We start from the raw sequence: 27,696 nt of genomic DNA on the forward strand, positions 1-27,696 counted from the left end.
GTGTGTTTTCCAAGACAATGGCCAAAAGTGTTATCGTGTGTGTGTGTGTACACATCTCCTTGATACACATAGATGTCTACGTCCATCGTTAGGAGTAGGTATTCATGGGGATTAAGTAGCAGGGAGGTAAAACAACAGAACGGTTACTGGGGAGTTCTTCACAGGAAAGTTATTATTTTATGGTCACTATTTCCCAGGTGTGCCCCAACCTGCACATCTGTTGTTCTGTCAGGTCTATGGGTTAGTACTAGGTCCAGTATGGCCGTCCCTCTAGTCGGACGGCCATATTGGATGTCTGGTCCTGAACCAGTTGGGAAATTCTTTGGTTATTACCAAGAACCTGTTTCCTTCATGAGATCTACAGTTTTCAGTTTCCCAGTCTATATCTGGGTAGTCACCCATAAGAACAACCTCATTATGATTTGCCGCCTCGTCTTTTTCCTTTAGTAGCAGATATATTAGGTGGCTTATAACAAACTCATATCAGTATTTTATTATTGTTTTTTTCCTCCATGTATTTCTACCCACAGTGACTCCACATGTCCCTCACTTATATCTTCTCATAGTGTGGGCTTTAGACAGGACTTTACATAAAGGCAGACCCCTCTCCGGTTTTAATGATCCTTTCTAAACAAACAGACTGTAACCCTGTATGTTAACTGCCCAGTGATAGCCATCACCCAGCCATGTCTCAGTTATTCCCACTATGTCATAGTCCTCCTCACACATCACTAATTCCAGTTCACTGGTTTTATTAGTCAGACTTCTGGCATTAGTATACATACAATTAAGAGGTCTTTGTATATATGTGTGTGTGTGTGTGTGTATGTATGTATGTATGTGTATATGTGTATGTGTGTGTGTGTGTGTGTATATATATATATATATATATATATATATATATATATATATATATATATATATATATATATATATATATATACATTACAGTACAGACCAAAAGTTTGGACACACCTTCTCATTCAAAGAGTTTTCTTTATTTTCATGACTATGAAGGCATTCAAAACTATGAATTAACACATGTGGAATTATATACATAACAAACAAGTGTGAAACAACTGAAAATATGTCATATTCTAGGTTCTTCAAAGTAGCCACCTTTTACTTTGATTACTGCTTTGCACACTCTTGGCATTCTCTTGATGAGCTTCAAGAGGTAGTCCCCTGAAATGGTCTTCCAACAGTCTTGAAGGAGTTCCCAGAGATGCTTAGCACTTGTTGGCCCTTTTGCCTTCACTCTGCGGTCCAGCTCACCCCAAACCATCTCGATTGGGTTCAGGTCCGGTGACTGTGGAGGCCAGGTCATCTGGCGCAGCACCCCATCACTCTCCTTCATGGTCAAATAGCCCTTACTTTCAAAGTTTTCCCAATTTTTCGGCTGACTGACTGACTTTCATTTCTTGTTTGTTATGTATATAATTCCACATGTGTTAATTCATAGTTTTGATGCCTTCAGTGTGAATCTACAATTTTCATAGTCATGAAAATAAAGAAAACTTTTTGAATGAGAAGGTGTGTCCAAACTTTTGGTCTGTACTGTGTGTGTGTGTGTGTATGTATATGTGTATATATATATATATAATCCAAATAAACGTAACGCAGCACTCCTTGGATAAAAAGTGAAAAAATATAAAATTTATTCAACACATGTTGATACAGGCAACGTTTCAGCTCTTTCACAGAGCCATTATCAAGCCATCAACTTGGCTTGATAATGGCTCTGTGAGAGAGCGGAAACGTTGCCTGTATCAACATGTGTTGAATAAATTTTGTATTTTTTCACTTTTTATCCAAGGAGTGCTGCGTTACGTTTATTTGGATTGTTTTTGGACCCCAGGACCCAGGGGAATAACGCTGGCACCTGAATCATTTGTATCACTTGAAGTGAGGAGTGCTGCCCTGCCGTTTTCTGGAGATAGAGATTATATATATATATATATATATATTTATATATTTATTATTATTATTTTTTGACCCTACACCTTTCCTTAGGAATTGTTTAAGTCCCTCCTTTCATTTTTCCCCCAGTTTCATTAAAGTCTATGGACAACTAAAAATCAATAACCCCATATCTTACTGTAATGCAGCACATAATAAAATTGCACTTGTTTGTTTACTGCTATCAGCTTTGCTACACTTACCCTCAGAAATGCTTTGATATGAGATTCACTCACTGTTTCTCAGGTCTTCTCGGGCTCTGTGGGCACTCCTGTAGATTTCATGTGCACCAGCACAGCTCTACTCCCCCTCCCTTCTCTGAGATAAGCCCCGCCCCCCACATCCTGTTACATAGCTCATAGCTGCACAGCTAGCAGCTACTTGCATACAGATGGCTTGTAATCAGCAGATTTATTTCTCACTTTCCATTCTGTAAAATGTCCATTTGTGGACAGCAATAGATATTTCTGCTGATAACGTTAGTGCATCGATCTACAGTCAGAACCGTGGTGTTATAAGCAGGATATAGATCTCATTACTGACGTCTCACACATGGTCACAACATGCACTCTGTTCTGAATACAGTATTGTGTGCAGTCCGCACAGAGAGCGGTCACTTTTCCCACACAGATTAGTATAGTGTGACGACACACACTGCTAGGCTACATAAGGTACATAGTGTATCCAGACAGAGAACGGGTACAGAATAACAGGCAAGGCATGGACAAGGATAACAACATAAACATCATACAGGACAGGTACAGAAGATTAGACAAGGACATAACATGACATTACCAGGCGACACCACAAACAAGGGCAGATGGCAAAACCCCCTGGGTCAGCAGCAAGGGGCTACACCCAGTAAGGCACAGGAAACTGACCACAAGCCCCACAGCTCACAGATAGAAATGGCTGCATAACGAGGGCACCTAATAAGCCACACCCAGGAACAGACCAGGGGAAGTTAACCCCATCAGAACCAGGAGTACCAGAACCATAGAACAACCTATACATGCCACAGTTCACACACAAGGCCGCAGCCAGCACGCATTGCAGAACCAGCATACATGGGAATACCCACAGCCAGTACACATAGTGCATGCAGCCAGCCAGCACGGCTGCGGTGACGGGAACCACAGAGAAGCAGACACTGGAATCCACAGGCCACAGTTCACACACTACACCGCAGCCAGCACGCAGTCCCAAACAACCAGCATACACAGGTTTTGGCCTGCAGCCAGTACGCAAGAGAGCATGCAGCCAGCCTACACAGCCAAAACTGTCACAGGAAACTGCACTGTGACAGGCATGCACCTCCATATTATTTTTGGCCTGCTGTGCTGCTATTGTCATAGAAAAATATATATTATAATCCTGCAGTATATAACTCTTTTGCTAGAGGTTGTTGTGCATTTTGTGTGTATATGCTTTTTGTGAGAGAAGGTAACAAAAAAAATGGCTGTTCTGGCACAGTTTTTATTTTACAATATTCACCTGACAGGGTAGATCATGTGTTATTTTTATAGACCAGGTCGTTACGGACGCGGCAATACCTAATATGTGCATTTTTTATTTTACACAATAAGAATTTTTGGAAAAACTAAATCATGTTTTTGTGTCTACATTTTCTGAAAGCCATTTTTTCTTTTTACGATTGTCTTAGGTAGGGTCTCATTTTTTGCGGGATGAGATGACTGTTTGGTACCATTTTGGGGCACATGACTTTTTGATCGCTTGGTATCACACTTTTTGTGATGTAAGGTGATTAAAAAAAATTGCATTTTTGACACTCTTTTTTTTTACGTCGTTCACCAGACGGGCTGGATCACATGATATTTTTATAGAGAAGGTTGTTATGGACGCAGCGATACCTAATATTCATTTTTGATTGGTACAATTTTGGGGCACTTATGACTTTTGATCACTTTTTATCCGATATTTTATGTTTTTTTTTTTTTTTTTTGGGAAGTGTGGTGGGCAAAATTGCAATTCCATCATAGTTTTGAAATAAAAATAAACATTTTATGGCATTCATCGTGCGGTAAAAGTATGTGATCCTTTCATAGATCAGGTCGTTATGGATGCGGCGATACCAAACATGTTTATTGTGACCACGGAGCGGGAGTAAAGCACTTGCTATTACTTACTGCACCGTGGTCACCCGCTGGCTCGCACTGCACTTTCTTCCTGACACATCGTCACATCATAGTGATCATGGTCAGATCATAAGCGCGCACTATGACCCGACTCTGTGTGACGTCAGGACGACAGTGCAGCGCGCAGAGAAGATGGAGGAGCTGTGGAGCGGCGCCCCTACAGGAAAGGTAAGTACTGTCGCTGGGGAGATGGTGGCAGTTGGGGGCGCAAGCTGGTGCCACTGGGGGGCAGTTGGCACAGGGGTAAAGCTAGCGGCACTGGGGGGCAGTTGGCACAGGGGGAAAGCTAGTGGCACTGGGGGGCAGTTGGCACAGTGGCACTGGGGGGGCAGTTGGTGGCACTAGGGGGGAAGCTGATGGCACTGAGGTGGGGAAGAGCTGAAGGCATTGGGGGAACGGAGCTGATACACTTGAGCTGATCGTGCAGGGGGAAGGGTGTTGGGGACTGATGGCAGAGGTCTGATGAGTTTTTATAAAGAAAACCGGCTATTATTTTTTTCTTTTTAGATTACTCGATTAATCGTAATAAATAATCAATAGAATACTCGATTTCTAAAATAATCGTTTGCTGCAGCCCTAGTCTGATGGCTCTACAGTACACTGCAGTACACTGTATAGTGTACTGCAGTGTATTGTCATTCACAGTAAGCCTGATCAGGCTCCTATCTTTAGCAGGAGCCTGATCAGGCTTGGCTATACCATGGCAAGCCGGATTCCTGTGAAGGCGTCCAGTTGCCATGGTAACCATCGGGACGCTGCCACAGCAGCGCAGTGGCCCGATGTGGGAGGAAGCTCCCTCTCTGATTACCTTCAAGCATCGGGCCGCTGCCGCAGCAGAGAAGCAGCCCGATGCTTAGCACGTGCATACAGTGATCCCTAAGGACCACGGCATGGAAGGGGTTAAACGGCCGACATCGATGCCAGCACCGATGTCAGCCGTTTTAAGCAGAGTGTCAGCTGTATGTTACAGCTGACACTGTGCACCGCTGCCGCTTTGCAAACCTTGACTGGAGGGGAGGGGGCAACGGGGGACGACCAATCTGAACTGGAGGTTGGTGGGGGGACTTGCGCCACCGCTCAGAAGGGGTGGGGACATTAACCCTTCAAGCATCGGGCCGCTGCCACGGCAGAACAGCGCCTCAATGGTTAGCCCCTTCCATACAGTGGTCCCTAAGGACCGTGGCATGCAAGGGGTTAAACAGCCTTTTTTAAGCAGAGTGTCAACTGTATGTTACAGCTGGCACTCTGCTCACCGCTTGCCCATCCTGAACGGAGAGGGGAGGCGGTGGGCTGGGTGGTGATTTGTGCTGCAGTGCTGGCCATCCTGAAGTGGGAGGGGGGGTGTCTTGCACCACTGGGCCATCTTGAACGGTGGGGTGGGGGCAGAGCAGCGGCCCGATGGTTAGCCCCTTCCATACAGCAGCCCCTAAGGACCTCAGCATGGAAGGGGTTATGTCTGCAGTTTGAAGCAGAGTGTCAGCTGTATGTTACAGCTCACACTTTGCAGCGTTCTGCCACCCTGAAGGATGGGGATGGGGGGTCTTGGAAGAGGAGGGAGAGGGAGACAGTGCATGCTCCCGTGTGGAGCAAGGAGGGGTTGCAGAGAATCCGTCAGATGACTGATTCTCTATAAATTCGCTGACAGCAGCTTGCTGTGCATAAGAAGCACAGCAGGCTGTAGAACAAAAACGAAAAAAGAAAAATAAACCCAACCAATTGGAGAAATTATTTTCTCCACAAAATAAATTAATTTGTGTAATTTTTATTTTTTATTTTTTTTATACAAAGGTGTCTATATTCTTTTAAGTTGCCCCAGGTCTCTATCTGCACCATCTTCCCCTCCTATAATGTAACCATTGAGGTGCTGCCCATCCTTATGATAGAACCTGTAGCCGACAGAGAAGTCGGACCAGTTCTCCAGGAACTCAAACCCTTCCATCCTGCACCAGTTCTTGAGCCACTTCTGCTTAATCATCTACTGCATTTCTGGTGTGGCTCCTGGTACAGGTAGTATTTTGGAAAATACTACATTTGAGGTCCTTGCCCTGAGCTTCTGACCTAAATCCCTAATATTATTTTTTTTAAGGACGCTCCACCTACCTCGAACTTTGTCATTGGTTTCAATGTGGACCATGACCGCTGGATCCTCACCAGCCCTACCAACCCGATCCGCGATATGTCGAACTCGAGCTCCAGGAACACAACACACTGTTTGACAATCCCGGTCGCCTTATCTGTACCCCTAATTGGGTCTCCCACTACCAGCACCTGTCTGGGTTGTCCTGGTCCCCTGCTTCCTGGATCTGACATTCACCTGACTGGCAGAGCAAGTGTCTGGCTGCAGAAGTGCTCTCCCTGAACGGACACCCCCCCCCCCCCCTCATCTGCCAACCTTGTTGGGGTGTGCCAGATCACTCTCACAGAGGGACAGGTTTACAAAAAGAGGGACACCTGGATTCAAGACCAAGAATGCTCCACCCTCAATCCCCCCCTGCCCCCCTTTGTGACTTTGTGCAACATCTGCTAGCTCAAGGTTAACAACTTTGTTGGTAACTGTTACACAAGTATTCCACTGTTTAAGTCCCTAACTTACTGACATACTGTAGCTTGTGGCACAGTACGCAAAAATCAAGGATGCCTCCCTAGATCTTTGCTTGGGCAACCACTAAACGGGTGGCGGCAAGGCTCTCCTTGATGAGAACAGTGGTTAAGCACAATAGGGATGTAACACCAGCTTCCATGCCCCTGTACAAGGTACCGATATCATCCAAGCCTGACTGCATCCTGGACTACAATAGGCACATGGGAGGGGTTGATTTTTCAGATAAAGTTCTGTAGCTGTACAATGACATGTGGAAAACTAAGGTGTGGTACAAAAAGCTGTCTGTGCAAATGTACCATATAATGGCACCTTATGTTTATGTGTTGTTTCGATCTGCAGGCCAGACAGTTCAACTTTTTCTTCAGTTTCAAGAGGTGGTAATCAAGACCGGAATATATCAAAATCAGAGTGATCAAAGTGATAGTGCTTGAATTTTACCAGGGCAACATTTCTCTATTGAAGTCCCCCAAACAGCAAGGAATGGAAGGACCCAAAAAAGATGCAGGAAAAGACACCATTTACATGCAAAACCCCGCCTGTGTATAAATGATTGCTTCAAAGTGTACCTATGCATTATTAATTTAATCCTTTATTTACTCTGTAATTTTACCATCTTATTACACTCTGATGTTCTCCCCACAGCTTATATATTCACTTTTTACCATTCAATAAACAGTAATTTCTGGAAATAAACCTGTGGGGTCAAAATGCTTGCTACATCCCTTGATGTACATCCCAAAATAGGGTCACTTCTTGGGGGTTTCTACTGTAGTGGTACTTCAGAATCTCTTCAAATGCATCATTGCACCATAAAACAATTTTAGCAAAATCTGGCCTCTTAAAGGGGTTCTCCAACACCTATAATGCCCCCAAAATGCCCAGGCACCTCATACAGTTTAAACTTACCCTGTGACCCGGCACCTACGTAGCTCCTGCTCCCCACTTGGCCACTGCTGCATCTCCCATTGCACGGATCAAAACATCTGGTGGGGGGGCAGCCAACAGCAGGCCGCAACAAACCTCCTTAGCGTCACCCACAGTGCTAGGTAGACTTGTCCTGTCGTGGCCTGCTATTGGTTGCTTTCCCCTGTCACCTGATGTTTTGATCCGCACAACGGGGAGATGCGGTGATGTGGGTGCTGGGGAGCGGGGTAAGTATAATTTATGAGGTGCCCGGACATACAGGGAGTGCAGAATTATTAGGCAAATGAGTATTTTGACCACATCATCCTCTTTATGCATGTTGTCTTACTCCAAGCTGTATAGGCTCCAAAGCCTACTACTAATTAAGCATATTAGGTGATGTGCATCTCTGTAATGAGAAGGGGTGTGGTCTAATGACATCAACACCCTATATTAGGTGTGCATAATTATTAGGCAACTTCCTTTCCTTTGGCAAAATGGGTCAAAAGAAGGACTTGACAGGCTCAGAAAAGTCAAAAATAGTGAGATATCTTGCAGAGGGATGCAGCACTCTTAAAATTGCAAAGCTTCTGAAGCGTGATCATCGAACAATCAAGCGTTTCATTCAAAATAGTCAACAGGGTCGCAAGAAGCGTGTGGAAAAACCAAGGCGCAAAATAATTGCCCATGAAATGAGAAAAGTCAAGCGTGCAGCTGCCAAGATGCCACTTGCCACCAGTTTGGCCATATTTCAGAGCTGCAACATCACTGGAGTGCCCAAAAGCACAAGGTGTGCAATACTCAGAGACATGGCCAAGGTAAGAAAGGCTGAAAGACGACCACCACTGAACAAGACACACAAGCTGAAATGTCAAGACTGGGCCAAGAAATATCTCAAGACTGATTTTTCTAAGGTTTTATGGACTGATGAAATGAGAGTTAGTCTTGATGGGCCAGATGGATGGGCCCGTGGCTGGAATGGTAAAGGGCAGAGAGCTCCAGTCCGACTCAGACGCCAGCAAGGTGGAGGTGGAGTACTGGTTTGGGCTGGTATCATCAAAGATGAGCTTGTGGGGCCTTTTCGGGTTGAGGATGGAGTCAAGCTCAACTCCCAGTCCTACTGCCAGTTTCTGGAAGACACCTTCTTCAAGCAGTGGTACAGGAAGAAGTCTGCATCCTTCAAGAAAAACATGATTTTCATGCAGGACAATGCTCCATCACACGCGTCCAAGTACTCCACAGCGTGGCTGGCAAGAAAGGGTATAAAAGAAGAAAATCTAATGACATGGCCTCCTTGTTCACCTGATTTGAACCCCATTGAGAACCTGTGGTCCATCATCAAATGTGAGATTTACAAGGAGGGAAAACAGTACACCTCTCTGAACAGTGTCTGGGAGGCTGTTGTTGCTGCTGCACGCAATGTTGATGGTGAACAGATAAAAACACTGACAGAATCCATGGATGGCAGGCTTTTGAGTGTCCTTGCAAAGAAAGGTGGCTATATTGGTCACTGATTTGTTTTTGTTTTGTTTTTGAATGTCAGAAATGTATATTTGTGAATGTTGAGATGTTATATTGGTTTCACTGGTAAAAATAAATAATTGAAATGGGTATATATTTGTTTTTTGTTAAGTTGCCTAATAATTATGCACAGTAATAGTCACCTGCACACACAGATATCCCCCTAAAATAGCTAAAACTAAAAACAAACTAAAAACTACTTCCAAAAATATTCAGCTTTGATATTAATGAGTTTTTTGGGTTCATTGAGAACATGGTTGTTGTTCAATAATAAAATTAATCCTCAAAAATACAACTTGCCTAATAATTCTGCACTCCCTGTATAACCCCTTTAAATTCATATGTCGCTTTTTTTCCTTCTGTGTCCTGCAGTGTGCTTATACAGCAGTTTACGAGCATATATGAGAAAATAGGTAAAAAATTGAAGGATACTTTTTCTCCTGTCAACCTTTGTGAAACTGAAACATTTGGGCCTAATGCAGCATTTAATGTTTTTCTTTTATCACAGCCAAGCATTTCTTAATTCTATGAAACTGTTGCTCACAACACCCCTTAAAAAATTCCTTGGCGGTTGTGAAGTTACCAAAATTAACTCACTTTTTCGGGGGTTTCCACTATATATGTACCTCGGGGTCTCTTCAAATGCGACATAACACCCGACAATAACAATTACAACAAAATATGGCGCTCCTTCCCTTCTACACCCTGCCATGTGCCCATACAGCAGTTTACGACCACCTATGGGGTGTTTCTGTAGCTGCTCGGGATAATAAATATTGAAGTTTGCTTTGCTGTTAAAGGGGTTGGCCAATTTCGAATATGGATGACCTGTCTTCAGGATTTATCAGTATAAGGCTACTTTCACACTCACGTTTTGTGCGGATATGTCATGGACTGATCAGTTGAGATAATAGAGGCGTCTGCATCCGTTCGGGACGGATCAGTTTGTATTATCTTTTAAATAGCCAAGATGATCCGCCTTGAACACCATTGAAAGTCAATGAAGGACAGATCCGTTTTCTATTGTGCGAGATTGTCAGTGAAAACTGATCCGTCCCCATTGACTTACATTGTGTGCCAGGATGGATCGGTTTGGCTCAGTTTCATCAGATGGACACTGCAAGCAGCGTTTTGGTGTCCGTCTCCAAAGCGGAATGGAGACTGAACTGATGCAAACTAATGCATTCTGAGCGGATTCTTTTCCATTCAGAATGCATTAGAATGCAAACTGATCCGTTTTGGACTGCTTGTTAGAGCCCTGAACGGATCTCGCAAACGGAAAGCCAAAACGCGAGTGTGAAAATAGACTAAGATTGGCGGGAGTCTGACCTCTTCAGGCACCCCTGCCAATCAGCTGTTTGACGGAAACGCAGCTCTCGTATGACCTCTGCCTTTTCTTCACTGTTTAACTGCTCGACATCGCAGTGGCAAAAAGTTGTAATTGCAGCTCCTTCGTCCTCATTTACTTCAATGGAAAGGAGCAGGCTGCGTGTAACTCCTCTTTGCTATTGAAGTCATTGGGAACAGAGGAGCTGCAATTACACCTGTTTGTCACTGCAATGTCGATGTTAAGCAGGTGTAATTGCAGCTCCTCTGTCCCCATCCCCAATATGATATTGATGACTTATCGTGTGGACACTCTTTGTAAAAATAAAGGTAAAAAATAGCGACTATACTATCGTGAAGTATGAAAAGGTCAGAATCAGTTGGATAATTTAAAAGCCTTCCAGAGCTAGTACCACATGTCAAGGTGACCTGTCAAGTTTGCTAAATTTGGCTGTGTCAAGATGGTGAAAAATAGCCATGTCCTGAAGGGGTTAAACATGTTTTTGACTGTGCAGTAAGCACTTTCATGACTACTGTGATGTATACCGTATTTTTCGCCCCATAAGATGCACTTTCCCCCCCCCCCCCCCTCCCAAAAGTGGGGGGAAAATGCCCATGCGTCTTATGGGGCGAATGCTGCCATTTTACATCGCAGTCTGCGATGTTGCAGCATCGCAGACTGTGATGTATCAGCTGGAGGGAGGAGGGGCCGGTGTCATGCAAATGCGGCGGGGCCGATGCGGTCATTGTACTCCGGCCCCGCCACTCACTCACTTCCTTAATGCCTAAACCTTTTATAATAATAACTTTAATTGAAGTTACGATCCCCAGCCCCATCTGTACTACTTACTAAATGTCCTGTAGCAGGCAGAGCAGGGCAGGCGGGCGGCCGGAACTCACTGACGTCACGTGCCTGCGCCGCCTACTTCATTAAGTAGGCGGCGCAGGCACGTGACATCAGTGAGTTCTGGCCGGCCGCCCGCCCTGCTCTGCCTGCTACAGGACATTTAGTAAGTAGTACAGATGGGGCTGGGGATCGGAACTTCAATTAAAGTTATTATTATAAAAGGTTTAGGCATTAAGGAAGTGAGTGAGCGGCGGGGCCGGAGTACAGTGACCGCACCGGCCCCGCCGCATTTGCATGCCACCGGCCCCTTCCACAGGTTTAGCTCCGGTATATTAGGGCATCTGTGGATGCCACTTTTATGGGGTGGGGGATATGTGGATGGCACTGTTATGGGGTGGGGGATATGTGGGTGACATATATAGCAGTGCCATCCACAGATCCCCATCCATAACAGTGCCATCCACAGATCACCCCCCCCATAACAGTGCCATCCACAAATCACCCCCCATAACAGTGCCATCCACAGATCACCCCCCCCCCATAACAGTGCCATCCACAGATCCCCCCCCCCCATAACAGTGCCATCCACAGATCTCCCCCCATAACAGTGCCATCCACAGATCTCCCCCATAACAGTGCCATCCACAGATCACCCTCCCATAACAGTGCCATCCACAGATCACCCTCCCATAACAGTGCCATCCACAGATCACCCTCCCATAACAGTGCCATCCACAGATCACCCTCCCATAACGATGCCCCCCTCAGATCCCCCATAACAGTGCCATCCACAGATCCCCCATAGTAGTGTCATGCACAGACCACCATTAGTTAAAAACCCACCAAAAGCACACCTTTTGCTTAAAATATATATTTTTTTCTTATTTTCCTCCTCAAAAACCTAGGTGCATCTTATGGGCCGGTGCGTCTTATAGGGCGAAAAATACGCTATACAGTTTGTACACACACACACATTGGCTTCATTACTGCGTGCTGAGTGTTCACTTGCTAGTGGTTATACTTCAGTGGCATTTTCTTTCCTGTTTAATAGGGTATGTCTCTTTACTTTACTGGCAAGGTGTTAAATGAAGACATTCATTGTTTTTTAAAGGTATTTTCTAGTTACATACATGGTTACATAGTTAATACGGTTGAAAAAAGACATAAGTCCATCATGTTCAACCAAAGGGATAGGTGGGGACGTGAATCCCAGAAGGAAGTGAGACTCAGATTTCTACACATTTTCATAAGCATAATTAATGTTTACTTTCAAGAATTCATCTAAACCCTTTTTAAAACTTTCCACTGTTTCTGCTGTGACCACATCCTGAGGAAGTCTATTCCACAGATTCACAGTTTTTACAGTAAAGAAACATTGACGCTTCTGGAGACTGAACTTTTTCTTCTCCAGTCGGAGGCAGTGCCCTTTGTCTTTTGAGGGCAATTTACATGGAACAGTTTTTCACCATATTTTTTTTTTATATGGCCCATTTAAAAATTTGTATAGGTTACTCATGTCTCCCCTTAGACGTCTCTTCTCAAAACTAAATACATTTAATTATTTTAATCTTTCTTCATAACAAAGACCCTCCATGCCCCTTATTAGTTTAGTCGCTCTCCTCTGCACTCTCACCAGCTCCAGGGCATCCTTTCTATGGACTGGTGCCCAGAACTGAACTGCATATTCCAGATGAGGCCGCACCAACGCTTTGTAAAGTGGTAGTATAACACCCCTGCCTCGCTAGTCTATGCCTCATTTAGTGCATGACATTATCCTGGTACGAGTTAAGAGCTGGAGTGCTAACCCTACTACATCTGTAGCCTTAGAAGTAGCTGATTGACATTGTATGCTTATTTAATCTACCATCTACAAGGACACCCAAATGCTTCTCTATAAGTGACTCTCCCAGTGTTACATCCCCTAGGACATATGAAGAGATTATTACTACCAAGATGCATAACTTTACATTTATCCACATTGGGCATCAACTTGGCAAATGAGGTTCAATCACTCAGAGTGTTCAAGTCAGCTTTTATTTTATGGACATTTTCCATAGACTGCACGGTACTACATAGCTTAGTGTCATCTGTAAAAAAAGAAATGGTGCTCTTAATCCCATCCTCGATATCATTAATAAATAAATTAAATAACAGAGGACCCAGCACTAAACCTTGGGGTACACCACTTATAACCCCACAACTCTCTGGACATGGTCCTTCAGCCAGTTTTCAATCCAATTACAGACTATACTTTCCAAGCCTATACACCTTAAGCTACTTTCACACTTGCGTTAGGAGCGGATCCGTCTGGTGTCTGCACAGACGGATCCGCTCCTATAATGCAAACACTTGCATCCGTTCAGAACGGATCCGTTTGCATAACTGTTTATTTCAGATCTGATTTTTCACTTCGGAAAACTCAGATCCTACAGTATATTCTAAACACAGAAGCGTTCCCATGGTGATGGGGACGCTTCAAGTTAGAATATACTGAGAACTGTGTACATGTACTGAGAACTGTGGCAGCCCCCCCCCCCTCCTGTATTTAACTTATTGGTGGCCAGTGCGGGCCCCCCCCCTCCCCAGTATTAATTGTAACCAGTGCGGCCCCCCTCCCTCTATATTCATCGGTGGCCAGTGCGGATTCCCAGTATTAAATAGGACCAGTGCGGCCTCCCCCTCCCTCGTATTAAATTTGACTAGTGCGGCCTCCCCCTCCCTCCCTCCCCAGTATTAAATATGACCACTGCGGCCTCCCCCTCCCTCTATATTCATTGGTGGCCGGCCAGTGCGGATTCCAAGTATTGTGACCAGTGCAGCCTCCCCTCTTCCCCCCCTTCCCCCCTAATTAAAATCCCCCCCCCCCCCATCATTGGTGGCAGCGGAGAGTTCCGATCGGAGTCCCAGTTTAAATCGCTGGGGCTCCGATCGGTTACCATAGCAGCCAAGACGCTATTGCAGTCTTGGCTGCCATGGTTACTTAGCAACAAATACCAGCATTATACTTACCTGAAGAGCTGCGATGTCTGTTTCCGGCCGGGAGCTCCTCCTACTGGTAAGTGAAAGGTCTGTGCGGCGCATTGCCTATAGCACAGACCTTTCACTTACCAGTAGGAGGAGCTCCCGGCCGGACACAGACATCGCAGCTCTTCAGGTAAGTATAATGCTGGTATTTGTTGCTAAGTAACCATGGCAGCCAAGACTGCAATAGCGTCTTGGCTGCCATGGTAACCGATCGGAGCCCCAGCGATTTAAACTGGGACTCCGATCGGTACTCTCCGCTGCCACCAATGATTGGGGGGGGGGGGGTGATTTTAATTAGGGGGGGGGAGAGGGGAGGCCGCACTGGTCACAATACTTGGAATCCGCACTGGCCGGGCCACCAATGAATATAGAGGGAGGGGGAGGCCGCACTGGTCATATTTAATACGGGGGAGGCCGCACTGGTCATATTTAATACAAGGGAGGGAGGGGGAGGCCTCACTGGTCATATTTAATATTGGGAATCCGCACTGGCCACCGATGAATATAGAGGGAGGGGGGCCGCACTGGTTACAATTAATACTGGGGAGGCAGGGGGGGCCGCACTGGCCACCAATAAGTTAAATACAGGAGGGGGGGGTCTACCCCCTGCTGCCTGGCAGATGCTGGGGGCAGTCATGTACACAGTTCTCAGTATATTCTAACTTGAAGCGTCCCCATCACCATGGGAACGCCTCTGTGTTAGAATATACTGTCGGATCTGAGTTTCACAATGTAACTCAAATCCGATGGTATATTCTAACATAGAGGCGTTCCCATGGTGATAGTGACGCTTCAAGTTAAAATATACCATCGGATTGGAGAGATGGTATATTAATAGAGACTCCTGACTTTACATTGAAAGTCAATGGGGGACGGATCAGTTTGCAATTGCACCATATTGTGTCAACGTCAAACGGATCCGTCCCCATTGACTTGCATTGTAAGTCTGGACGGATCCGTTTGGCTTCACACGGCCAGGCGGACACGAAAACGCTGCAAGCTGCGTTCAGGTGTCCGCCTGCTGAGCGGAGGCCAAACTGATGTATTCTGAGCGGATCCGCATCCACTCAGAATGCATTGGGGCAGTACGGATCCGTTCGGGGCCGCTTGTGAGAGCCTTCAAACGGAACTCACAAGCGGAGCCCCGAACGCTAGTGTGAAAGTAGCCTTACTTTACCTATTAAACGTCTATGAGGGACAGTATCAAAAGCCTTTGCAAAATCCAGAAACTCTACATCCACAGCCACCCCTCTGTCCAGGTTATTACTCACCTCCTCATAAAAACAAATCAGGTTAGTCTGACAACTTCTGTCCTTGGTAAACTCATGTTGGTTATCACTCATAATATTATTTACAGTCACATACTCCTGTATATAGTCCCTTAAGAGTCCTTCAAACATTTTTCCCACAACAGAAGTTAAAATAACTGGTCTATAATTACCTGTGTAGGACCTAGATCCTTTTTGAAATATGGGCATCACATTTGCCTTGCGCCAGTCACTTGGCACTGTACCAGTACCTAGAGAATCTTTAAAAATTATAAACAGGGGCACATCAATGATTGAACTGAGCTCTTTAAGAATTCTTGGGTGTAATCCATCTGGACCCAGAGCCTTGTTCAGTTACGTTATTTCACATAACTTGGACCATATCTACAGTTGGCCAATTGTGTATATTACTGGATGTACTAACAGCCCCAGCACCACAGATATCAGCTCCTTTCTCTTCTTTTGTGTAAACAGAGCTAAAAAAACACATTTAGTTACTCTGCCTTTTCCTCATCTTCAGTGACTAAGCCCCTTTACCAATATTTAGGGGCCTACCTGCTCAGACCTCAGTTTTTTTTAGCATGTTATATATTTAAAGAATTTTTGGCCATTTGTTTTGCCACTTGCTATTTTGTTTTGTATTTTTGCAAATGTTATCTCCTTTTTACAGATTAAGCCCTTTGTAAACTTCAAAGGCTACAGCTCCCCTCAGATTTGTATTTTTGAAATGCCTTTTTTTGTCATTTATTGCCTTTTTACAGTAGCTGTAAGCCATGGGGGGGTTAATTTTAGCCTTTTATACTTGTTACCTAAAGTAATAATTTTTTTTGTGCAATTATTCAATGTGGATTTAAAGCTCTTCCATTTATCCTCAGTATTATTATGTGACAGTAGCTGCTCCCAGTCTATGCCCTGAAATGCTGCCCTCAACCCAGGGGAATTAGCCTTTTTAAAATTCTCTGTTTTTGCTCTGCCTGACAAAGTTTGCTCCTTATAATTTAGAGGCAATATAAGTATATTGTGGTCACTATTACCTAGATCCAACAGAGCATTGTTCTGTATAAATTGGTATCTTGCTTACTGAAAGATTCATACCTGGTTACTGCCACTCTGGTCCTGTGCGCTGTCTACTGTTTCCCCATTCTCCAGTCGCTGCCTTGTTTTCTTCTGCTTGGGGAATGGACATGTCATGTTTGCCATTACAGCCAAATAATTGGCTTTAACGGTGTCTATGCCCTGGCTGGAGAAAAAGCTGGGGACCAGTAGATCTGGTAACTGTAACCAACGTGCAAGGATCAGGCAAGTATGAATCTTTCAATAGGTGATACAGGTCTTTGGTTATCAATTATTCCTGGAAAATAATTTTAACGGACAGGTGCTTGTTGTATTATACAGCCGACACCACCATGTATGGAACAAGCTCAAGTACAAACTGGATTCCAAAATAGTTGGGACACTATACAAATCGTGAATAAAAACTGAATGCAATGATGTGGAGGTGCCAACTTCTAATATTTTATTCAGAATAGAACATAAATCACGGAACAAAAGTTTAAACTGAGAAAATGTACCATTTTAAGGGGAAAATATGTTGAATCAGAATTTCATGGGGTCAACAAATCCCCAAAAAGTTGGGACAAGGCCTTTTTCACCACTGTGTGGCATCTCCCCTTCTTACAGCACTCAACAGACGTCTGGGACCGAGGAGACCAGTTTCTCAAGTTTAGAAATAGGAATGCTCTCCCATTCTTGTCTAATACAGGCCTCTAACTGTTCAATCGTCTTGGGCCTTCTTTGTTGCACCTTCCTCTTTATGATGTGCCAAATGTTCTCTATAGGTGAAAGATCTGGACTGCAGACTGGCCATTTCAGTACCCGGATCCTTCTCCTACGCAGCCATGATGTTGTGATTGATGCAGAATGTGGTCTGGCATTATCTTGTTGAAAAATGCAGGGTCTTCCCTGAAAGAGATGACGTCTGGATGGGAGCATATGTTGTTCTAGAACCTGAATATATTTTTCTGCATTGATGGTGCCTTTCCAGACATGCAAGCTGCCCATGCCACACGCACTCATGCAACCCCATACCATCAGAGATGCAGGCTTCTGAACTGAGCGTTGATAACAACTTGGGTTGTCCTTGTCCTCTTTGGTCCGGATGACATGGCGTCCCAGATTTCCAAAAAGAACTTCGAATCGTGACTCGTCTGACCACAGAACAGTCTTCCATTTTGCCACACTCCATTTTAACCACCTCAGGACCGCCGTACGCAGGATTGCGTCCTGGCGGCGGCCCTGCTCTTCTGGGTGGACGCATATACGCGTCCTCTCGCGAGACGCGAGATTTCCTGTGAATGCGCGCACGGTAAGCGAGTGGATCTCCAGCCTGCCAGCGACGATCGTTCGCTGGCAGGCTGGAGATGCGATTTTTTTAACCCCTAACAGGTATATTAGACGCTGTTTTAATAACAGCGTCTAATATACCTGCTAACTGGTCCTCTGGTGGTCCATTTTGTTTGGATCGACCACCAGAGGACACAGGTAGCTCAGTAATAAGTAGCACAAAACACCACACTACACCCCCCCTGTCACTTATTAACCCCTGATCACCCCATATAGACTCCCTGATCACCCCCCTGTAAGGCTGCATTCAGATGTCCGTATGTTTTTTACGGATCCACGGATACATGGATCGGATCCGCAAAACACATACGGACATCTGAATGGAGCCTTATAGGGGGGTGATCAATGACAGGGGGTGATCACCCCATATAGACTCCCTGAATCACCCCCCTGTCATTGATCACCCCCCTGTCATTGATCACCCCCCTGTAAGGCTGCATTCAGATGTCCGTATGTTTTTTACGGATCCACGGATACATGGATCGGATCCGCAAAACACATACAGATGTCTGAATGGAGCCTTACAGGGGGGTGATCACCCCATATAGACTCATTGATCACCCCCCTGTCATTGATCACCCCCCTGTAAGGCTGCATTCAGATGTCCGTATGTTTTTTACGGATCCACGGATACATGGATCGGATCTGCAAAACACATACGGACATCTGAATGGAGCCTTATAGGGGGGTGATCAATGACAGGGGGGTGATCACCCCCCTGTCATTGATCACCCCCCTGTCATTGATCACCCCCCTGTAAGGCTCCATTCAGACATTTTTTTTGGCCCAAGTTAGCGGAATTTTTTATTTTTTTTTCTTACAAAGTCTCATATTCCACTAACTTGTGTCAAAAAATAAAATCTCACATGAACTCCCCATACCCCTCACGGAATCCAAATGCGTAAAAATATTTAGACATTTATATTCCAGACTTCTTCTCACGCTTTAGGGCCCCTAGAATGCCAGGGCAGTATAAATACCCCACATGTGACCCCATTTCGGAAAGAAGACACCCCAAGGTATTCGCTGAGGGGCATATTGAGTCCATGAAAGATTGAAATTTTTGTCCCAAGTTAGCGGAAAGGGAGACTTTGTGAGAAAAAATAAATAAATAAATTTCCGCTAACTTGTGCCAAAAAAAATAAATCCTATGAACTCGCCATGCTCCTCATTGAATACCTTTGGGTGTCTTCTTTCCAAAATGGGGTCACATGTGGGGTATTTATACTGCCCTGGCATTTTAGGGGCCTTAAAGCGTGAGAAGAAGTCTGGGATCCAAATGTCTAAAAATGCCCTCATAAAAGGAATGTGGGCCCCTTTGCCCACCTAGGCTGCAAAAAAGTGTCACACATCTGTATCGCTGTACTCAGGAGAAGTTGGGCAATGTGTTTTGGGGTGTCATGTTACATATACCCATGCTGGGTGAGATAAATATCTTGGTCAAATGCCAACTTTGTATAATAAAATGGGAAAAGTTGTCTTTTGCCGAGATATTTCTCTCACCCAGCTTGAGTATATGTAAAATAGCACCCCAAAACACATTCCCCAACTTCTCCTGAGTACGGAGATACCACATGTGTGACACTTTTTTGCAGCCTAGGTGGGCAAAGGGGCCCACATTCCAAAGAGCACCTTTCGGATTTCACAGGTCATTTACCTACTTACCACACATTAGGGCCCCTAGAATGCCAGGGCAGTATAACTACCCCACAAGTGACCCCATTTTGGAAAGAAGACACCCCAAGGTATTCCGTGAGGGGCATGGCGAGTTCCTAGAATTTTTTTATTTTTTGTCATAAGTTAGCGGAAAATTATGATTTTTTTTTTTTTTCCCTTACAAAGTCTCATATTACACTAACTTGTGAAAAAAAATAAAAACTTCCATGAACTCACTATGTTCATCACAAAATACCTTGGGGTGTCTTCTTTCCAAAATGGGGTCACTTGTGGGGTAGTTATACTGCCCTGGCATTTTAGGGGCCGAATGCGTGAGAAGTGGTTTGAAATCAAAATCTGTAAAAAATGGCCGGTGAAATCCAAAAGGTGCTCTTTGGAATGTGGGCCCCTTTGCCCACCTAGGCTGCAAAAGTGTCACACATCTGGTATCCCCGTACTCAGGAGAAGTTGGGCAATGTGTTTTGGGGTGTCTTTTTACATATACCCATGGTGGGTGAGAAATATCTTGGCAAAAGACAACTTTTCCCATTTTTTTTATACAAAGTTGGCATTTGACCGAGATATTTATCTCACCCAGCATGGGTATATGTAAAATGACACACCAAAACACATTGCTCAACTTCTCCTGAGTACGGCAATACCAGATGTGTGACACTTTTTTGCAGCCTAGGTGGGCAAAGGGGCCCACATTCCAAAGAGCACCTTTCAGATTTCACCGGCCATTTTTTACAGATTTTGATTTCAAACTACTTCTCACGCATTCGGGCCCCTAAAAGGCCAGGGCAGTATAACTACCCCACAAGTGACCCCATTTTGGAAAGACGACACCCCCAGGTATTTCGTGATGGGCATAGTGAGTTCATGGAAGTTTTTATTTTTTGTCACAAGTTAGTGGAGTATGGTTTTACGGCCTTGACCCTTACGCACAGAGATTGTTCCAGATTCTCTGAATCTTCGGATGATGTTATGCACAGTTGATGATGATAGATGCAAAGTCTTTGCAATTTTTCGCTGGGTAACACCTTTCTGATATTGCTCCACTATCTTTCTGCGCAACATTGTGGGAATTGGTGATCCTCTACCCATTTTGGCTTCTGAGAGACACTGCCACTCTGAGAAGCTCTTTTTATACCCAATCATGTTGCCAATTGACCTAATTAGTGTTAATTGGTCTTCCAGCTCTTCGTTATGCTCAAATTTACTTTTTCCAGCCTCTTATTGCTACTTGTCCCAACTTTTTTGGGATTTGTTGACACCGTGAAATTTTGAATCAACTTATTTTTCCTTTAAAATGATACATTTACTCGGATTAAACGTTTGATCTGTCATCTACGTTCTATTACAAATAAAATATTGACATTTGCCATCTCCACATCATTGCATTCAGTTTTTATTCACAATTTGTTTAGTGTCCCAACTTTTTTGGAATCCGGTTTGTAGTTAACTCGCTCCATACATCCTCTGTACACTAATGCCGTACATGTTACTATACGTTAAGAGGGTGAGGCCCAAATTAGGCTGCATCCATAAAGGGGTTATCCCATGTAGACTATTATGTCTTTTATAATTAAAGTGCAAAATTACAAACACATTTTATATTAAATCTGATTGTAATTCCAGGGATAGCTGAGTGTGCTGGACTCGGCTATCCCTTGAACTCCCATAGAAATGAATGGAGTGGCAGCGTGTATACCTGACTGGATGCTGTATTTGTTTTGGGGCCTCCATGGGGTACAGGGCCCCTGTTCTTGTGATAATTGGTGGTCCCAATCCTATAACCTCCACCGATCTAATAGTTATCCCCTGCTGCTTGCAGCATTTTGGTGTCCTTCTGACGAACCTGAGCCAAACGGATCCGTTCTGATACACAATGTAAGTCAATGGGGACGGATCCGTTCTATGACACAATCTGGTACAATAGAAAACGGATCCGTCCTCCATTGACTTTCAATGGTGTTCAAGACGGATCCGTCTTGGCTATGTTTAAGATAATACAAACGGATCCGTTCTGAACGGATGCAGACGGTTGTATTATCTGAACAGATCAGTCTGTGCAGCTCCATGATGGATCCGCACCAAATGAGAGTGTGAAAGTAGCCTAACTGAACTCTACCAGATGAAAGTTATTTGCAATGCAGATTCAGTTTTGTGCTATTTGTTGACCACTTTGTTGACCACAGCAAATATTTGATTTTCCATCCCTGCTAATTTTTCTGCTAGAAAGCATGTGTGCGTATTTCTCCAGTAGGATTGATTTTCAGAGACTAAGCATTAATAATAGGTCATCCATGCCTTGAAAGCCATGCATTAAGTGACAGTAGTATGGCCCTTTTGTCATTCAGAAGTGTCAAGGCATCGCATGGCTGTCCCACAAAGTAGATAGATGCCTTGACACTTCTTACTGCTGCCACAGTCGGTGCTTTGATGTCTGTGAGAGTAACCTGGAAGGTATTTGTGTTGTCAGTCACTGAGACATCACATTACTTTAAACTGTAACACAGCCTATGTGTGGTTAGCCGTCTTATCCATCAGCATGAGCAGACTGAAACAGTACATTATTTTAATGTATCTATTAAGAATACCCCCGTAAGGAGACAGAGAGACCTATGCTCAGCAGAAAGAAGCTACTCACAATTGCAGTGTAATGCAAGGAAAATTTGTGGTTGTGACCAACCTGTTTATTTTACTGGTTTGTGGGCTTACAAAACAGATTATATATAAAAAAATTGTCCTTATATTTGAATTTGCGTGGCATTTTAAAGGGCATAGGATTTATCATGTATACAATATACAGTGCCTTAATATTAAAGGGCTTCTGTCACCCCCCCAACCCCCAATTTTCAGTTTTTGACTTATTATATTTGTTAATGTAAGCAGATTCCATATATGCCCCTCTTACCTCGGGCTGTGCAGTAATTACAGTAAAAAACGTACTTTTATTATATGTAAATTTCTTCACTACCAGCAAGTTGGGCGGACTTGCTGGTAGGCGCCGCATCCTCTGTTTGAAAAAACGCACCCTCCTCCACTTGATTGACAGGGCCAGCGAGCGCTCTCCTCCTCTCGCTGGCCCTGCCTGCAGTCTCAAATCCCGCGCCTACGCCGTACCGGTCATCATTCGGCGCAGGCGCTCTGAGAGAAGGATGCTCGCTTGGCCGCTCCTCCCTCAGTGCGCCTGCGCCGAATGACGACCGGTACGGCGCAGGCACAGGATTTGAGGCTGCAGGCAGGGCCAGCGAGAGGAGGAGAGCGCTCGCTGGCCCTGTCAATCAAGTGGAGGAGGGGGCGTTTTTTCAAACAGAGGATGTGGCGGCTACCAGCAAGTCCGCCCAACTTGCTGGTAGTGAAGAAATTTACATATCACAAAAGTATGTTTTTTTACTGTAATTACTGCACAGCCCGAGGTAAGAGGGGCATATATGGAATCTGCTTACATTAACAAATATAATAAGTCAAAAACTGAAAATCGGGGGTTGGGGGGTGACAGAAGCCCTTTAATGATTAATAGAATAAGAACGCAAACTGTGCATCATTTCCTCTAACAGTACTATTTGGCTTTGCAGGTAAACGAGCAATTTGCTATCAACTTGATTGCAGAGCAGCCTGTGAATGAAGCTGAAAGCAGAATAGTATCTTGTGATGGTGGAGGTGGAGCTCTAGGTCACCCCAAAGTTTATATCAACTTGGTGAGTTCACCTATTTGTGCGACTGTCCTACTTGTCTTAACCCTTTAATGACCACGCTTGAAAAGACATTTAAAGGGTTTATGAAAATACTTTATTATAAATATATTCCCAAGTACCTTTCATTAGTTAGAACGGCTTGTTTTGTCTAGGGAGCAATTATTAGGGGAAATAAAATGGCCGCCGTCCTATTAGTGCTCACAAAACCTGTTTTAATCGCACAGGAAGAGAAGTTACTTCAGAATACTGAGCTTTAGAGCTGCCTCATCCTCTGCTCCACTTGTAAGGGATTATGATCCTGAATACAGTTTAATGTGCTCTTCAGCTAAATCTCTGTAGGAATGGAGCTCATGAGGAGACTTGAAGTACAAAGAGTACAGTCGTGGCCAAAAGTTTTGAGAATTACATAAATATTGGAAATTGGAAAAGTTGCTGCTCTAGTTTTTATAATAGCAATTTGCATATACTCCAGAATGTTATGAAGAGTGATCAGATGAATTGCATAGTCCTTCTTTGCCATGAAAATTTACTTAATCCCAAAAAAAAACTTTCCACTGCATTTCATTGCTGTCATTAAAGGACCTGCTGAGATCATTTCAGTAATCGTCTTGTTAACTCAGGTGAGAATGTTGACGAGCACAAGGCTGGAGATCATTATGTCAGGCTGATTGGGTTAAAATGGCAGACTTGACATGCTAAAAGGAGGGTGATGCTTGAAATCATTGTTCTTCCATTGTTAACCATGGTGACCTGCAAAGAAACTCGTGCAGCCATCATTGCGTTGCATAAAAATGGCTTCACAGGCAACGATATTGTGGCTACTAAGATTGCACCTCAATCAACAATTTATAGGATCATCAAGAACTTCAAGGAAAGAGGTTCAATTCTTGTTAAGAAGGCTTCAGGGCGTCCAAGAAAGTCCAGCAAGCGCTAGGATCGTCTCCTAAAGAGGATTCAGCTGCGGGATTGGGAGTGCCACCAGTGCAGAGCTTGCTCAGGAATGGAAGCAGACAGGTGTGAGCGCATCTGCACGCACAGTGAGGCGAAGAACTTTGGATGATGGCCTGGTGTCAAGAAGGCCAGCAAAGAAGCCACTTCTCTCCAAAAAAAACATCAGGGACAGATTGATCTTCTGCAGAAAGTGTGGTGAATGGACTGCTGAGGACTGGGGCAAAGTCATATTCTCCGATGAAGCCTCTTTCTGATTGTTTGGGGCATCTGGAAAAAGGCTTGTCGGAAGAAGAAAAGGCAAGCGCTACCATCAGTCCTGTGTCATGCCAACAGTAAATCATCCTGAGACCATTCATGTGTGGGGTTGCTTCTCATCCAAGGGAGTGGGCTCACTCACAATTTTGCCCCAAAATACAGCCATGAATAAAGAATGGTACCAAAACACCCTCCAACAGCAACTTCTTCCAACAATCCAACAACCGTTTGGTGAAGAACAATGCATTTTCCAGCACGATTGAGCACCGTGCCATAAGGCAAAAGTGATAACTAAGTGGCTCGGGGACCAAAACGTTGACATTTTGGGTCCATGGCCTGGAAACTCCCCAGATCTTAATCCCATTGAGAACTTGTGGTCAATCCTCAAGAGGCGGGTGGACAAACAAAAACCCACTAATTCTGACAAACTCCAAGAAGTGATTATGAAAGAATGGGTTGCTATCAGTCAGGAATTGGCCCAGAAGTTGATTGAGAGCATGCCCAGTCGAATTGCAGAGGTCCTGAAAAAGAAGAGCCAACACTGCAAATACTGACTCTTTGCATAAATGTCATGTAATTGTCGATAAAAGCCTTTTAAACGTATGAAGTGCGTGTAATTAACAGAAACAACTGAAACAAAGATCTAAAAGCAGTTTAGCATCAAACTTTGTGAAAACTAATATTTGTGTCATTCTCAAAACTTTTGGCCACGATTGTAGGTGGGAATGTAGCTAATGAGCAACAGCACTTGTCTGCATTACACTATGTGCAGAATTATTAGGCAAATGAGTATTTTGACCACATCATCCTTTTTATGCATGTTGTCTTACTCCAAGCTGTATATATGTGCAGAATTATTAGGCAAATGAGTATTTTGACCACATCATCCTCTTTATGCATGTTGTCTTACTCCAAGCTGTATAGGCTCGAAAGCCTACTACCAATTAAGCATATTAGGTGATGTGCATCTCTGTAATGAGAAGGGGTGTGGTCTAATGACATGAACCCCCTATATTAAGTGTGCATAATTATTAGGCAACTTCCTTTCCTTTGGCAAAATGGGTCAAAAGAAGGACTTGACAGACTCAGAAAAGTCAAAAATAGTGAGATATCTTGCAGAGGGATGCAGCACTCTTAAAATTGCAAAGCTTCTGAAGCGTGATCATCGAACAATCAAGCGTTTCATTCAAAATAGTCAACAGGGTCGCAAGAAGCGTGTGGAAAAACCAAGGCGCAAAATAACTGCCCATGAACTGAGAAAAGTCAAGCGTGCAGCTGCCAAGATGCCACTTGCCACCAGTTTGGCCAGAGCTGCAACATCACTGGAGTGCCCAAAAGCACAAGGTGTGCAATACTCAGAGAAATGGCCAAGGTAAGAAAGGCTGAAAGACGACCACCACTGAACAAGACACACAAGCTGAAACGTCAAGATTGGGCCAAGAAATATCTCAAGACTGATTTTTCTAAGGTTTTATGGACTGATGAAATGAGAGTGAGTCTTGATGGGCCAGATGGATGGGCCCGTGGCTGGATTGGTAAAGGGCAGAGAGCTCCAGTCCGACTCAGACGCCAGCAAGGTGGAGGTGGAGTACTGGTTTTGGCTGGTATCATCAAAGATGAGCTTGTGGGGCCTTTTCGGGTTGAGGATGGAGTCAAGCTCAACTCCCAGTCCTACTGCCAGTTTCTGGAAGACACCTTCTTCAAGCAGTGGTACAGGAAGAAGTCTGCATCCTTCAAGAAAAACATGATTTTCATGCAGGACAATGCTCCATCACACGCGTCCAAGTACTCCACAGCGTGGCTGCCAAGAAAGGGTATAAAAGAAGAAAATCTAATGACATGGCCTCCTTGTTCACCTGATCTGAACCCCATTGAGAACCTGTGGTCCATCATCAAATGTGAGATTTACAAGGAGGGAAAACAGTATACCTCTCTGAACAGTGTCTGGGAGGCTGTGGTTGCTGCTGCACGCAATGTTGATGGTGAACAGATCAAAACACTGACAGAATCCATGGATGGAAGGCTTTTGAGTGTCCTTGCAAAGAAAGGTGGCTATATTGGTCACTGATTTGTTTTTGTTTTGTTTTTGAATGTCAGAAATGTATATTTGTGAATGTTGAGATGTTATATTGGTTTCACTGGTAAAAATAAATAATTGAAATGGGTATATATTTGTTTTTTGTTAAGTTGCCTAATAATTATGCACAGTAATAGTCACCTGCAAACACAGATATCCCCCTAAAATAGCTAAAACTAAAAACAAACTAAAAACTACTTCCAAAAATATTCAGCTTTGATATTAATGAGTTTTTTGGGTTCATTGAGAACATGGTTGTTGTTCAATAATAAAATTAATCCTCAAAAATACAACTTGCCTAATAATTCTGCACTCCCTGTATTCATTACCACAGCCCCATATTACCACATTCTGTCCTGTCTGTCCTCTCTGTACTTCATGTCTCCTCGTGAAGTCCATTCCCACAGAGATCCAGCTGAAGATCAGATGTTTTCAGGATCATAATCCCTGACAAGCAGAGCAGCGAGGAGGCTGAGGCAGCTCTTTACCTCAGTGTTATACATAAATAATGAAAGGTATTTGGGAATATATTTATAATAAAGTAATATTTAAGTATTTTCATTTTCTTTATTCCCGGAGAACCCCTTTAATGACCAAGCCAGATTTTAGAAATCTGGCATGAGTGAATTTATCAGAGAATAACTCATTAAAGTTATTGCACATCCAAGTAATTCTAACATTGTGTTTTTTTCCTCACATATTGTACTTTCGCATGACTGGACTGTTAATATTGAGGGTTTTACACTATTTAGGAAAGACTGGATCAAAGGAAAAGGCGGTGGCGTGTGCCTGTATGTGAGGAGTGATCTGGGTGGAATTTCAAAGGGATCTAAACACTGAAAGAATAATACTTGGTGTAATCTATAGACCCCCTAACATCATAGAGGAAATAGAAGCTCAACTGTATAACCAAATAGGGTGGACTGCAAAGGCTAGCACAGTGGTCATAACGGGAGATTTTAACTTCCCAGACATTGACTGGGGTCATGGTTCTGCCTCAACAGCAAACAGGAGAAGATTATTGCTGCAAGGACCACTTTATGG

The 27,696-nt window shown here is 44.0% G+C and overlaps 1 protein-coding gene across 1 annotated transcript in view; it reads left to right on the top strand.

The window, feature by feature from the left end:
* Positions 1 to 27,696, top strand: part of NDUFS6 (NADH:ubiquinone oxidoreductase subunit S6) — a 146,998-nt gene that overhangs the window by 87,371 nt on the left and 31,931 nt on the right. Inside the window, exon 3 of the mRNA XM_040433071.1 lies at positions 23,250 to 23,372. Within this exon, the coding sequence (XP_040289005.1) occupies positions 23,250 to 23,372 (123 nt within the window). The remainder of the gene's footprint in view (positions 1 to 23,249; positions 23,373 to 27,696) is intronic.

Source organism: Bufo bufo, chromosome 5 (genome assembly GCF_905171765.1).
Source record: "Bufo bufo chromosome 5, aBufBuf1.1, whole genome shotgun sequence".
Lineage (NCBI taxonomy): Eukaryota > Metazoa > Chordata > Amphibia > Anura > Bufonidae > Bufo > Bufo bufo.